The 12,395-nt window shown below is 44.7% G+C and overlaps 1 protein-coding gene across 1 annotated transcript; it reads left to right on the forward strand.

Moving 5' to 3' along the window:
- The first annotated feature begins 1,396 nt into the window (after nt 1–1,396).
- Nucleotides 1,397–3,658, forward strand: LOC142467693 (uncharacterized). Its single transcript, XM_075573622.1, has one exon. It carries the CDS (start codon nt 1,730–1,732, stop codon nt 2,957–2,959), a length of 1,230 nt encoding a protein of 409 aa, XP_075429737.1. The 5' UTR covers nt 1,397–1,729; the 3' UTR covers nt 2,960–3,658.
- Nucleotides 3,659–12,395: the final 8,737 nt, after the last annotated feature.

Below are 12,395 nucleotides of genomic sequence, written 5' to 3' on the forward strand. Positions count from 1 at the left end.
ACCAGGAAGTAATACATTGAAAGTTACCTCTCGTTTTCAAGTATGTCCTGGGCACAGAGTTAAGACAAATAATACATGGTTACAAATACAGTTACATAAGTGAACAGGGTATACATTATATACAAGACATTGCGTGCACAGTTAAAGAAAATATATATTATGGGCTGTGACATATCAAAATGTAAAGTAAATACTGATGTCCTATTTGTTCTTTATTTAACAGATAAATAAAATATATGGTCCAGTGTGGGCCATAGTGTTTAATGTACAATATATGGGTTCTAAAACCTTTGCTGTGCCATGTGGAGATTAGACATCCTCGCCGTTATTACAGGATGATGATGTTACTATGCAGTACACCTACTATATTTACTCAAGGGAAACTTAAATTATTTAACTGGGCAACACATTTATAAATCCACATCACTTCTTGGTAAAGGTGAACTCATTCACTTGTGTTTTGGTTCGTAAAATTGTTCGTGTTTTGGACATGGTTTTGCTCCTAAAAATGGGTCATGTTCTGGTTTTGGCAAAATATTATTGTTTTGGATTTCTACCAAATTATGAACAAAAAAAATCTCAATATACGCAGGGAAATGTTAAAACCGCATAATAAAGATGCTTAAAATAAGTAGCAAATCAAATCAAGCAATTAGGAAACTAAAATAATAACTGAAATACTTAAAATAATAATAATAATAAAATAAAAAAACGATATAGCGAGAAACACCTAGAGTCGGGCACTTGTATTTTGGTTCTAAACATTTTTTAGGGTTTTATTTAAATTAGATTTTGCAACAGATGGTTCTGGTAGGTTCTGATTTCACACACTCAGTTTTGCCCCTCTCTTCTTCTGGATTATATTAGTAATTCAGGTCAGTGTTGCCTATCGTTACAGTATCAACACATTTACTATAGCAGAATTAGTATTATCTAAGGCTGCGTCCATACAAAGGCAGACCACGCGGACTCGTCCGCACGCTGAGCGAACAGACTGCCTTATGGCAGGAGGGGGCACGCGATGTTCTCGCGCTATAGGGCGGTCACGTGAGCGGTTCACCCAATGAGAGCGAACCAGCTCCGTGACGTCACTGGGAACGCCCCCAGGAACCCCCCCATGGCCCGTGTACTATGGCCGGGGAAAGCACCCGCTTTCCCTCTGCCTCCGCGCGTCTCCGCACAGGCTGCGGCACCATGTCCGCAGCCTAAGAATAAATAGCTGATTTACTGCATAATTAAAATTGTGGGTTTAGTCCTACTAGAGTGCCCTTATAGTTATGGTAGTTTTATTAAACACTTTAGCCGCTATTATTTTACTACTAACATTACAGTTATAAGTTCTTTTCTCTGCATGATAAAATACTACAGTTTACAATGACCAAAGATCTTTTATGGTATCATAACTTTAACCCTATTACAGTTTTACCACATATACTGTATGTTGACTGTAGTTGTTGTCTTAGGTTGCACCTTCAAAGAAGCCCAGTGTTGGCAGAGTTGAACGCTCATCACTACACTGCCTGCACACATGACCGTTTTACCACTGTGTTATACTGTAAGCCGCTTATATCTGCCTAAGAACGTTGTCTTCATTGGTCTTCAACAGTCTTAAGATGCCCAGTTACAAGTCACTTGCATCAACAAACTAAAAGTCTGCATTTTAAATCTCAGCAATGCTGAAAGTGTTTTTTTTTTGGTTAGCTTCGGTTTTTGGTGCTTCAGAATTACGATGTTCTCAGTACTTCTCTCTGTGTGTATTTTTGTTGAGGTGGTGGGACAGGATTTCAGTAACACTACATGCCATAGTATGTGTCACTGCTCTTCTGAAGAGGACATTCAATGTGATAACATGGGACTCAAAAGCCTTCCTGGAGACCTCCCTGCTTCTGCTGTATCTTTGAGCTTGACAGGCAATCTATTCCGGATCCTTACTTTCAACGCTTTCAGAAATGTCCCTCACCTTCAAATCCTTTGGTTAAATCAGAATAACCTGACTTTCCTATTTCCTGGAGCCTTTATTGCACTCAGCAACTTAAAGGAATTAAATCTCCGCAAGAATTCAAGGTTGACCTACCTCCACGCTCACACGTTCCGAGGCCTACTAAACCTCATCTCCTTGGATCTGTCTCACTGCAACATCTTTGAAATTCACCCGCTTGTCTTTTCACATCTGTTTTCTTTAGAAGATCTCGAGTTAGGCTCCAATGAAATCCATTACATCCCCCAAGCTTTAAGGAAGCTTCACAATATCACCAGGCTATCTCTGGAAAAAAATCACGTCGCAGCCATAGGAAGAAACTCTTTCAAACATCAGCAAGCCTTGCAAGATTTAAATCTCCGAAGGAACCGGATTCGGGTGATTCAAGATGACGCCTTTAACCAACTAAACAAATTGAATGTGCTAAATTTAGGACACAATTCTATCTCTCGTTTGCCTAATCAGATTTTCAATGGATTAAGGCAGCTCAAGATTATGTACCTGGAAGCCAACGAGATTGCCCGGATCAATTGCTCCTTTAACCGTCTTGTCAACTTAAAGAAATTACATCTTAATAACAACCGCATAACACACATCACACAGAATGCGTTCGCCTCTCTAACGCAACTTGAGCTGCTGCACCTGAGCAAAAATAATTTGACGTCCATTCCTAGCTATTTGTTTGCAAACCTTCCTAAACTGAAACACGTCTTCCTTTCTTTTAATCCGTGGAGCTGCGACTGTAGTATGGCCTGGGTAGCCAAGTGGCTGGTAACATATGATGGGGCGATACAGGGCTTGCATTGTGTCTTTGCGTTATCTCGCAGAACAACATCGGAAGTCTTCACACACAGAGGAACTGTGTGCTCTCAAGTTCCAGAGAAGGTTGATACTGACGAATGTGTGGAGATCGCCGTGAATTCTGCTTCAACGTCACCTGTACTGACATACATTCTAATTCTTTTATTCATTGTTGTTTGAGGACATGGACAACTGAAGTGGACGTATCCAGGCATGACTGTTATTCTAGGCAAAACTCCCGAGGTGGGTGGATTTTCCACTGAAATCCGAATCGGACACGGATTGGCCACTTCAGTCGTGGATTTCGGAGGACTAGTCTTAAAAAGGCAGATTCAGGCTTTTTTTGTTGTTGTTGCTATTATTAAAAAATGAATTAGATGGATTTGGAATCTGAACCTGCAAACTGAATCCGACTCCAATTGGAATTATAACAGGAGGAGCAAGATTATATAAATAGGGGTGCATTTATGCTGAATCCGACATCGGATTCGATATAAACAAGTTTGGTGGGACGGATTTACGTTAAATCCGACGTCGGATTCTTTAAAATCAGAGAATCCGCGCCCCAGGGAGGTTTTATTTAAAGACTCCATAAAGTCGCTGAAAGGTGACTTTGGATTTCAGCGTGCGGAAGCAGATTTGGTCTGAAAGGGATCGGAATCAGTCCGGTTTGCCCATCTCTGTACAGAAAATAACTTGGAAAAGATGCAGGGGGTGTATGTTTGAAACTGTGAAGTTGATACATTTTGCGTTACATCTTTTAGCATCCCAGCAATAAGGTTCGGTGTGTAAATGACGCATGTTTCGGAGACATGCATGAACTTTTTACTTGGGGAGTCGTTACAGTTTTGTGGGGTACATATTTCAATGAAATGAATAAAATGTAGTTTTGCGTTAATCATGTTCTCTCTCTCTGTTTTCTGCTTCGATAAAAGCCTTGAGTTTTTAGGTGGTTATTACATCCTACAGCAGGTGTGGGCAACTCCAGTCCTCAAGGGCCACCAACAGGTCAGGTTTCCAGGATATACCTGCTTCAGCACAGGTGGCTCAATCAAAGATTGAGCCACCTGTGCTGAAGCAGGGATATCCATAAAACCTGACCTGTTGGTGGCCCTTGAGGACTCTAGTTAGCCACGCCTGCCCTATGTGGTTACGAATACTTGTGAATGTAGGAAATGTTCTTGCATGAGACAGTTATGGACAATCTGCATCATTATAGAGTTATCTTGAGCCATTGCCTGATAAGAGTTTTTAAAAATATTCCAGGCTAAATCATGTATTTTCTTAAACATTGAGGGCCTTACTGACTAAACGGTGATAAGCAGTAAAGACACATTAAAGACAGTGCATAAGAAAGTTTATGGCCCAGCATGCAAATAAGGGCCTTATTCTATATATGTGACTGTTAGGGCCATTTTCATCTGAATATCCCCATTGCAGTCATTGGGAATTTTTGTCTGAAAATGTCCTGAACGGCAGCATTGGACCATGTAGAATGACCCCTTAGTGTGGTTGGCAACTAGTGAAGTTAGGGGGAGTTGCATGACACACACAATGTGTGTGCTTTCCTGTGTTCATTGTGGCGGGTCAAAGAGAGTGTATTTAGAACAACGCTGGCCAACTCCAGTCCAAAGGGTCAGGTTTTCAGGATATCCCTGCTTCAGCGCAGGTGGCTTAATCATAATGATTGTGCCACCTGTGCTGAAGCAGGGATATCCTGAAAAACTGACCGTTGGTGGCCCTTGAGGACTGGAGTTGGCCAGCCCTGATGTAGAAGATGGAATGGCGTTGCATCGTCTGTTAATACAGCAATCTCTGTACATAAACACCACTGTTTCTTGGCACAAAACAGCGAGTTCTGCATTCCTGTAGTAAAAAGCTTTAAGCAATTCCACGTTCCCCTCTCCTTTTGTGCCAGTGAGAAGTGTTTCCTTTCCCTTCTTTTCAAAACTGGACAAACAAATGAGTACAGGCATACCCCGCATTAACGTACGCAATGGGACCGGAGCATGTATGTAAAGCGAAAATGTACTTAAAGTGAAGCCCTACTTTCCCCCCACGTTACGATGCATGTACTGTACTGCAATCGTCATATACGTGCATAACTGATGTAAATAACGCATTTGTAACAGGCTCTATAGTCTCCCCGCTTGCGCACAGCTTCGGTACAGGTAGGGAGCCGGTATTGCTGTTCAGGACGTGCTGACAGGCGCATGCGTGAGCTGCCGTTTGCCTATTGAGCGAGATGTACTTACTCGCGAGTGTACTTAAAGTGAGTGTCCTTAAACCGGGGTATGCCTGTACTTGGCTAAAACAATATGCGGACAGAACCAGTTCCCAGCAAGTATCCCTGGCCCAGGGTTACAGAGTTACATAGTAGATGAGGTTGAAAAAAGATATACGTCCATCCTTTATATATATATATATACATACATACATTTGTGCACAGCCATTTTTCTTTTTTTACATTTAAATACAGTTTCATATACACCAGGGTTTCCCAAACTTTTTTTCCGTGACCCGGTTATTTTTGAACTTCTCCTTCGTGACCCACTAAAAATTTTATCGCCTATACTGGCCTATAGGGCCTGCACAGACACACACACAGCCACTGATACACACACACACAGCCACTGATACACACACACGCAGCCACTGACACACGCAGCCACTGACACACGCAGCCACTGACACACACACTGATACACACACAGCCACTGATAAACACACACACGCAGCCACACAGAGACACTGCTACACACACACACACTGCTACACACACAGAGACACTGCTACACACACACACACAGACACTGCTACACACACACAGACACTGATACACACACACACAGACACTGATACACACACTCACACACACACTGATACACACACACTGATACACACACACACACTGATACACACACACTGATACACACACACACACTGATACTGATACACACACACACACACAAACAAACACACTGATATATACACACACACACACACACACACACACAGCCACTGATACACACACACTCTGATACACACACACAGACACTGATACAGATACACACGCACACAGCCCCTGATACACACACACACACACACACTCGCTCTCCCCTATATGTACACAGACACAAACAGTGAATTACAGGCAATGACGGATGTGAGTGACTGGAGGGGGGGGCAGGGACTGGGTGGGTGGGAGGAGGGGGGACTGGGTGGGTGGGAGGGACTGGGTGGGTGGGAGGAGGGGGGACTGGGTGGGTGGGAGGAGGGGGGACTGGGTGGGTGGGGGGGACTGGGTGGGAGGGACTGGGTGGGTGGGAGGAGGGGGGACTGGGTGGGTGGGAGGGGGGGACTGGGTGGGTGGGAGGGGGGGGACACTGGGTGGGAGGGGAGAGGGGGTACTGGGTGGGAGGGGAGAGGGGGGGCTGGGGGGGAGGGGGGACTGGGACGGTGGGAGGGGGGACTGGGTGGGTGGGTGGGAGAGGGAACTGGGACTGGGTGGGTGGGAGAGGGGACTGGGTGGGTGGGAGGGGGGACTGGGTGGGTGGGAGGGGGGACTGGGACTGGGTGGGACTGGGGACTGGGTGGGACTGGGGACTGGGTGGGGGAGACTAGCACTGGGTGGGTGGGAGGGGGGTCTGGGACTGGGTGGGAGGGGGGACTGGGACTGGGTGGGTGGGAGGGGGGAGGGGGGACTGGGTGGGTGGGAGGGGGGAGGGGGGACTGGGTGGGTGACAGTGACTGGGTGGGTGGGTGACAGTGACTGGGTGGGTGACAGTGACTGGGTGGGTGACAGTGACTGGGTGGGTGACAGTGACTGGGTGACAGTGACTGGGTGACAGTGACTGGGTGGATGACAGTGACTGGGTGGGTGGGTGACAGTGACTGGGTGGGTGGGTGACAGTGACTGGGTGGGTGGGTGACAGTGACTGGGTGGGTGACAGTGACTGGGTGGGTGGGTGACAGTGACTGGGTGACAGTGACTGGATGGGTGACAGTGACTGGGTGGGTGACAGTGACTGGGTGGGTGACAGTGACTGGGTGGGTGACAGTGACTGGGTGGGTGACAGTGACTGGGTGGGGTGACTTACCTTGAGGCCGGACGCTTTCCCCTGCTGCCGCCGATATCCCCTGCTGCCCGGGACGGGAGGATGGCTTGGGGGCACGGGAGGTGGGCTCGGGAGGGGGTGGCACGGGAGGTGGGCTCGGGAGGGGGTGCCCCGGGAGGTGGGCTCGGGAGGGGGTGCCACGGGAGGTGGGCTCGGGAGGGGGTCGCGGGAGGAAGCGGGCCGCAGAGGAGATAGTACTTCCGCCTCCATCCCACGTTGGGAGCAGGGGGGAGGAAGGGAGCGGTCCCTGCTTGCCCTGCGCATGCGCGCGGGACCGCAGGGGGAATCGCTGCTATTTTTTTTAACTCGAGCAGCGGGAGGGGGGGGGGGGGGGGGGCTGGGAGGAGACACCGCGCGGCTAGCCTCGCTGCGACCCGGCAATTTTGGTGCCGTGGCCCGGTGCCGGGTCGCAACCCACCATTTGGGAAACGCTGATATACACTATTTAATTAATTGCACTGTAGTATACACATATACAGAAGTAGATAAGCACTGACAACACATTTATTTTTTGAGATACACACCCACCCACACCGCAGCATAAACATTGGGGCCTCGGGAACAATGTTGATAGGTAAGGGTGTTACCTGAGCCTGCAAACAATCCAATCTAGCAGCTAACCCCGTTATAGCTACTTTGGATGCTGATAAACTCCCCTGCATGTTTTGCCAGGTTTCTAAAAAATCTCCCTGCATGTCTTGCAAAGTTTGGGCTAAATTAGCCAGCAATATTCCGGTGGGTCCATGTAATGTACCTAGGAGGGACTGATAACTTGGGCTTGTCAATCTATCAGGACGTACAGTGTATGGAACCCTTGGAGGTAACATGGAAATCCACAAAAGGACAGGAATACATAAAAACGGACAAGGTTTATTGTTACACTAAAGGGAACAAAACTGGGAAAACAAAATGGAGTCTGCAACGTGTGCAGAGCTACATGCATAAAGCAGTGGTTGCAAACAGGGAAAGAGGGGAAATAGAACTAAAGGAAATAACAGGACAAAGTAAAGTTAGCTGCAAGTAATGCTGCACTACATGCAAAAAGAAACAGTAGTAGGGGCAAATAATAAACAGGGGAAAAATAATGCTTAGGGAATACAAAACAACAAACAAGAAGGTACCTGTAGATATGCAGAAGTGGGATCCTGAATAAAAAAGGAACAGGGAAAGATGCAGCGCTAGGGAACAAAGAATAAACACACAGATACCCAGCAAGCTCTCAGAACCCCCCCCCCCCCCCAAAAAAAAATACCACAATATATATATATATGTATATGTGTCAAAAGGAGTGCTACTGGGCGTGGCTAATTGTATAAAACAAGAAACAAAGAAGTCCAGAGCACTTGTTTGTTTGTGGTAATTTTGGTGGGGTTTCTGAGAGCTTGTTGGGTATCTGTGTGCTGCTTAACTTTGTCCAGCTGGTCTCAGCTGTTTTGGAGGTTAGTGGCTCCTCCCACCCAGGGTTTAAAGCTTCCCCCCCCCCCCCCCCACTGTCCAGGTAAGCAGGTTTTCTTTTCATGCAGCTGGTTGCGACAGGTTCAATGCCAGGACCATCCTTCCTCTAATTATAGAGGTAAATAAGGATTTTAATCAGTTAGTGTTCGGACCTGCGATGATATGGTCATGCTCTGAAAGTGTCTCGCAAGCTTGCACGCTTTGGCCAAAGGGTTAACTAAATGACCCCTTTTTCAAGAGATATATAGGTATTTCACTGTGTATTTTTGTCACATTGGATGTTGCTCTGGACTTCTTTGTTTCTTGTTTTTGGAACAAAGAATAACCTGACTCCTGACCAGTAAACAGAAAGTTAACAAGGAAAGAACTAACAGACTGGGTGGCGTTTTATACACAAACTAAGATGGTAGCTGGTCTCATGAACTGTTCTAGTTCTTACCAGTTCGGGGGTGGAACCTGACTCTACTGTGCACCCCTACAGGTCTACGAGTAGTACTGCAGGAGGGAATAATGACACAGGGGCAGCTGATCACCAGCCATTGAGTTCCTTGTCTGATATTTGTGGTGAACTCCAAATAGATTTTTCATTCGCCGAAGACACCAATCCGTCCACTCTATAGTCCCCACAATTGGCTTGGATATCTTTAGATGGTACTGGCAGTAACTTCAATCCACATAGACACTCGCGACTATAGGTGCACGTAACCTAAGTTGCTGCAAATAGCGTAATAACAATTCACGCACTACAGATGTTCCCAAAGTGTTTAGTCGTGATACAGGTGACTTCCTCAGGAGTATAAATTAAATGAGACTTGGCATCTCTTATATAGGGCAAATATCAAAATAACATCATCCAGTTGCCCAACAACAGCTAGAAACACTACTTTCACAAAGATACTGCAATAATAACCATAATTGTTAATGCATATACGGACACACACTATACTGTGTGTGTGTATATATATATATACATATATATATATATATATATAATGTATGTATAAATAATATAATTACTTTAACATAGTTAACCATAGTTACTTAAGATTTTACTATATAGATGTTGCCTCATTTGTTCCTAACGCAGGCATTTCTTAAATAAAATATTAAAGACTAGTAATACACAAGTTGTTGTGTAAGACGACAGTATTTCAGTATGTTTTGTACCATTAAGAAAACTATTTTATTCAGTCAGTATAGCGTTTCATCATGATGCAGCTGAAACTGGTTTTAATTAAATGTTATTTTTGACAGTTTCTTATTTTAGACTATTCTGGTTCCCACACAAGTAAAACGAAATCAACAACAAGACACAAGGGCCCACATTCACTGCACAATGCTGCTACACTTTAGCATGTCCTAACACCTATTTAAATGAATGGAAGTTAGGAGTGGACGTGCTAAAGCTTTGTTCCCTTTAGTGGACATGAGCCAAGGTTTGTTAGACTTGGACTTGTAGTACAGTAGCTGCATCTGAAAGCGGCAGGGAATCTTAGCTGGGTATTTACAATACTGGTCAAGCCCTCTCTTATTCAGTTGCTTATGTTATATATTTGCCAATGGGGGGTGAAATTCCCATTAACTTCAATGGGGATTATTGTCTGATAATTACTCGAACAGCAACTCTGGCTTATATAGGATGTACCCCTTAATTGCTTGTTCTGAAGCATCCGATTGGGGCGTTTTCGGCACAAATTCAAGTAAATGGGAAATGGCAAAACAAGTACAGCCCCTGTAATCCCAGACCCCAAACCCACCACACTATATATATATAGTGGGAGAAGGCGTGGCTCAGTGAGTAAAGACACTGACTGGCACTGAGAGTTTGAAGCAGGGGAGCCTGGTTCAATTCCCGGTGTCTGCTCCTTGTGACCTTGGGCAAGTCACTTTATCTCCCTGTGCCTCAGGCACCAAAAAAACAGATTGTAAGCTCTACGGGGCAGGGACCTGTGCCTGGAAAATGTCTCTGTAAAGCGCTGCGTACAATTAGCAGCGCTATACAAGAGCATGCTATTATTATTATTATTATATATATATTCAGCTGAAATGCAGCACGCATAAGCTTACAGGAACCATGTTACATGGTTTTGAAGCAAAAGGTGGAACTGTGTGCCCATTTGCATGTCATTTCCCAGAATCCCTTGCTGCAGTGGAAGCTCTGGGTGATAATGGTGAAAGGCGGGGTTGCAGACCCCATTTGCAGACATGCAAATGAGCATGCAGTAATATTTCCATTTGATATATATATGTGTGTGTGTGTGTGTGTGTGTGTGTGTGTGTGTGTGTGTGTGTGTCAAAAAGGAGTGCTACTGTGATTGTGACCTCAATTAATATAACAAAAGACAACATTTAAATAGCAGTTCTTGTTTAGCACCTGTGATTGACTGGTCTAGTAAGACAGTTGCACCTCCACTAGAGAGGTTATGAGAGCCTTATACGGGATCAGTAGTTAGGACTTGCAAAAGGGGGGATACAGTAAACATTTATATATTATTGAAATTATACGGTATCTAAACAGTGATGGGAAAATATTCTTATGAGATATTATTTCAAATGTGGATTCCAAAATATAATTAAGTGTAGAAATCACTTTAACCATAAGAGTATATTTATATCTGGCTGTAACATGTAATTTCCCTAAATATATAATTGGACCAAAGGTTTAATCCCTCAGGCAGATGGTATCTACAGGCTGGAAATGCTGAGTCGCCTACTGTTAAATTGAAAAGAGGGAGATGAGAAAGTTCCATGGGAAAAGAAGATATCTTCTCAACATTAAATCCACCTTTGAAATATACCCTTTGGTAAAACCTACAAACTGATGTCCTGCACCTAAGGATAAAACACTCATATTAGTCAACACAAAGCACAAGCGACAAACTGGGGAAAGAATAAAACTATTCCAAATTCTCATTTGGAGCTATATTTATGAATTGTAAACTCCGATAAAACCTAATATTCAGCAGATATTATCTCCAGACATTCGGGTCCTTTTCTTAGGGCCTTTTTTATGGTCTTTTATAAAGCTGCTCCATCTTTCTTTTTATTCCGTTTTCCTGCGATCCGCTCAACGAGTGAGGGGTATGGGGGAGACACTAGTGCCCCCTGGTTTTGATATGCTGTTGTCATAGCTACAAAATGGGAGTGCGTAATGCCGAGCCCGTGCTAGGCGCGTGACGGAGCATGTGGCGATGTGCGCGCCTGCAGCAGAGGCGATATGTGGCCTAGTGGGAGACGCGATGGGAAGGCGTGGCTGTGACATCACAGAGCTGGTTCGCCCTCATTGGCGGAAACCGCTCACGTGAACCGGCCGTCGCGCGACAAAATAAAATGATTTTGACGCTCGAAAAATCGGTTGCGACGTCGTCCCCACGCACGCGCTCTCTCTGGCCGTCCTCATTGAGGCACGCCCTTTTGTTCGCATCGCACGCGCCATTGCGCTACGCATGGACGCGGCCTAGGATCACACATACACTACACACTGGAGAGACACACTACCCCATATTGTGTCTTTTAATTTTTTCCGGTCAAGAACCTTTGCGCTCCTCTGAGGTTGAAGAAGATTTACTTGAGAAGAACGCCGGAAACTTCTTTTAAGGGTTGTGAGCTGCATTTTCAGGTTTTTTTCACGTCACAAATTTGTGTATTTTTCACTAATCACCTTAGATCATTTTTTGATATTCTATGTGAAGTCACTTATATTTGTTGCACATATACTGTATATATTTATATTTGATTGCACATTTTCTTTTAATTTTGAGAGCACTATCACTTTTAATTACAATTAATTAGCGAAGCTCCCATCACGTGGTTTTTTTGGTGTTCCCGAGATATGTCCCCGGAAAGCTAGCGCCAGTACTTCCATGTATATTAACACCCAGTGAAAAGGAGAAATGAACTAATCATATACTAAGCGCTCAACCTATTAACCTAAACTTAACAATACACAATAATGAATGAAAAGTGCTGTGAACTATTAATATCTCATTTAAAAGATATACCGATGTATGAGGAGATCCACAGATTGTGAGAATGGCTGCCTA

The sequence above is a fragment of the Ascaphus truei genome, chromosome 16 (assembly GCF_040206685.1).
Source record: "Ascaphus truei isolate aAscTru1 chromosome 16, aAscTru1.hap1, whole genome shotgun sequence".
NCBI lineage: Eukaryota > Metazoa > Chordata > Amphibia > Anura > Ascaphidae > Ascaphus > Ascaphus truei.

Coding starts and splice junctions, on each gene's coding strand:
- LOC142467693 (XM_075573622.1), top strand. CDS start 1,730: ATGTTCTCAGTACTTCTCTCTGTGTGTATTTTTGTTGAGGTGGTGGGA.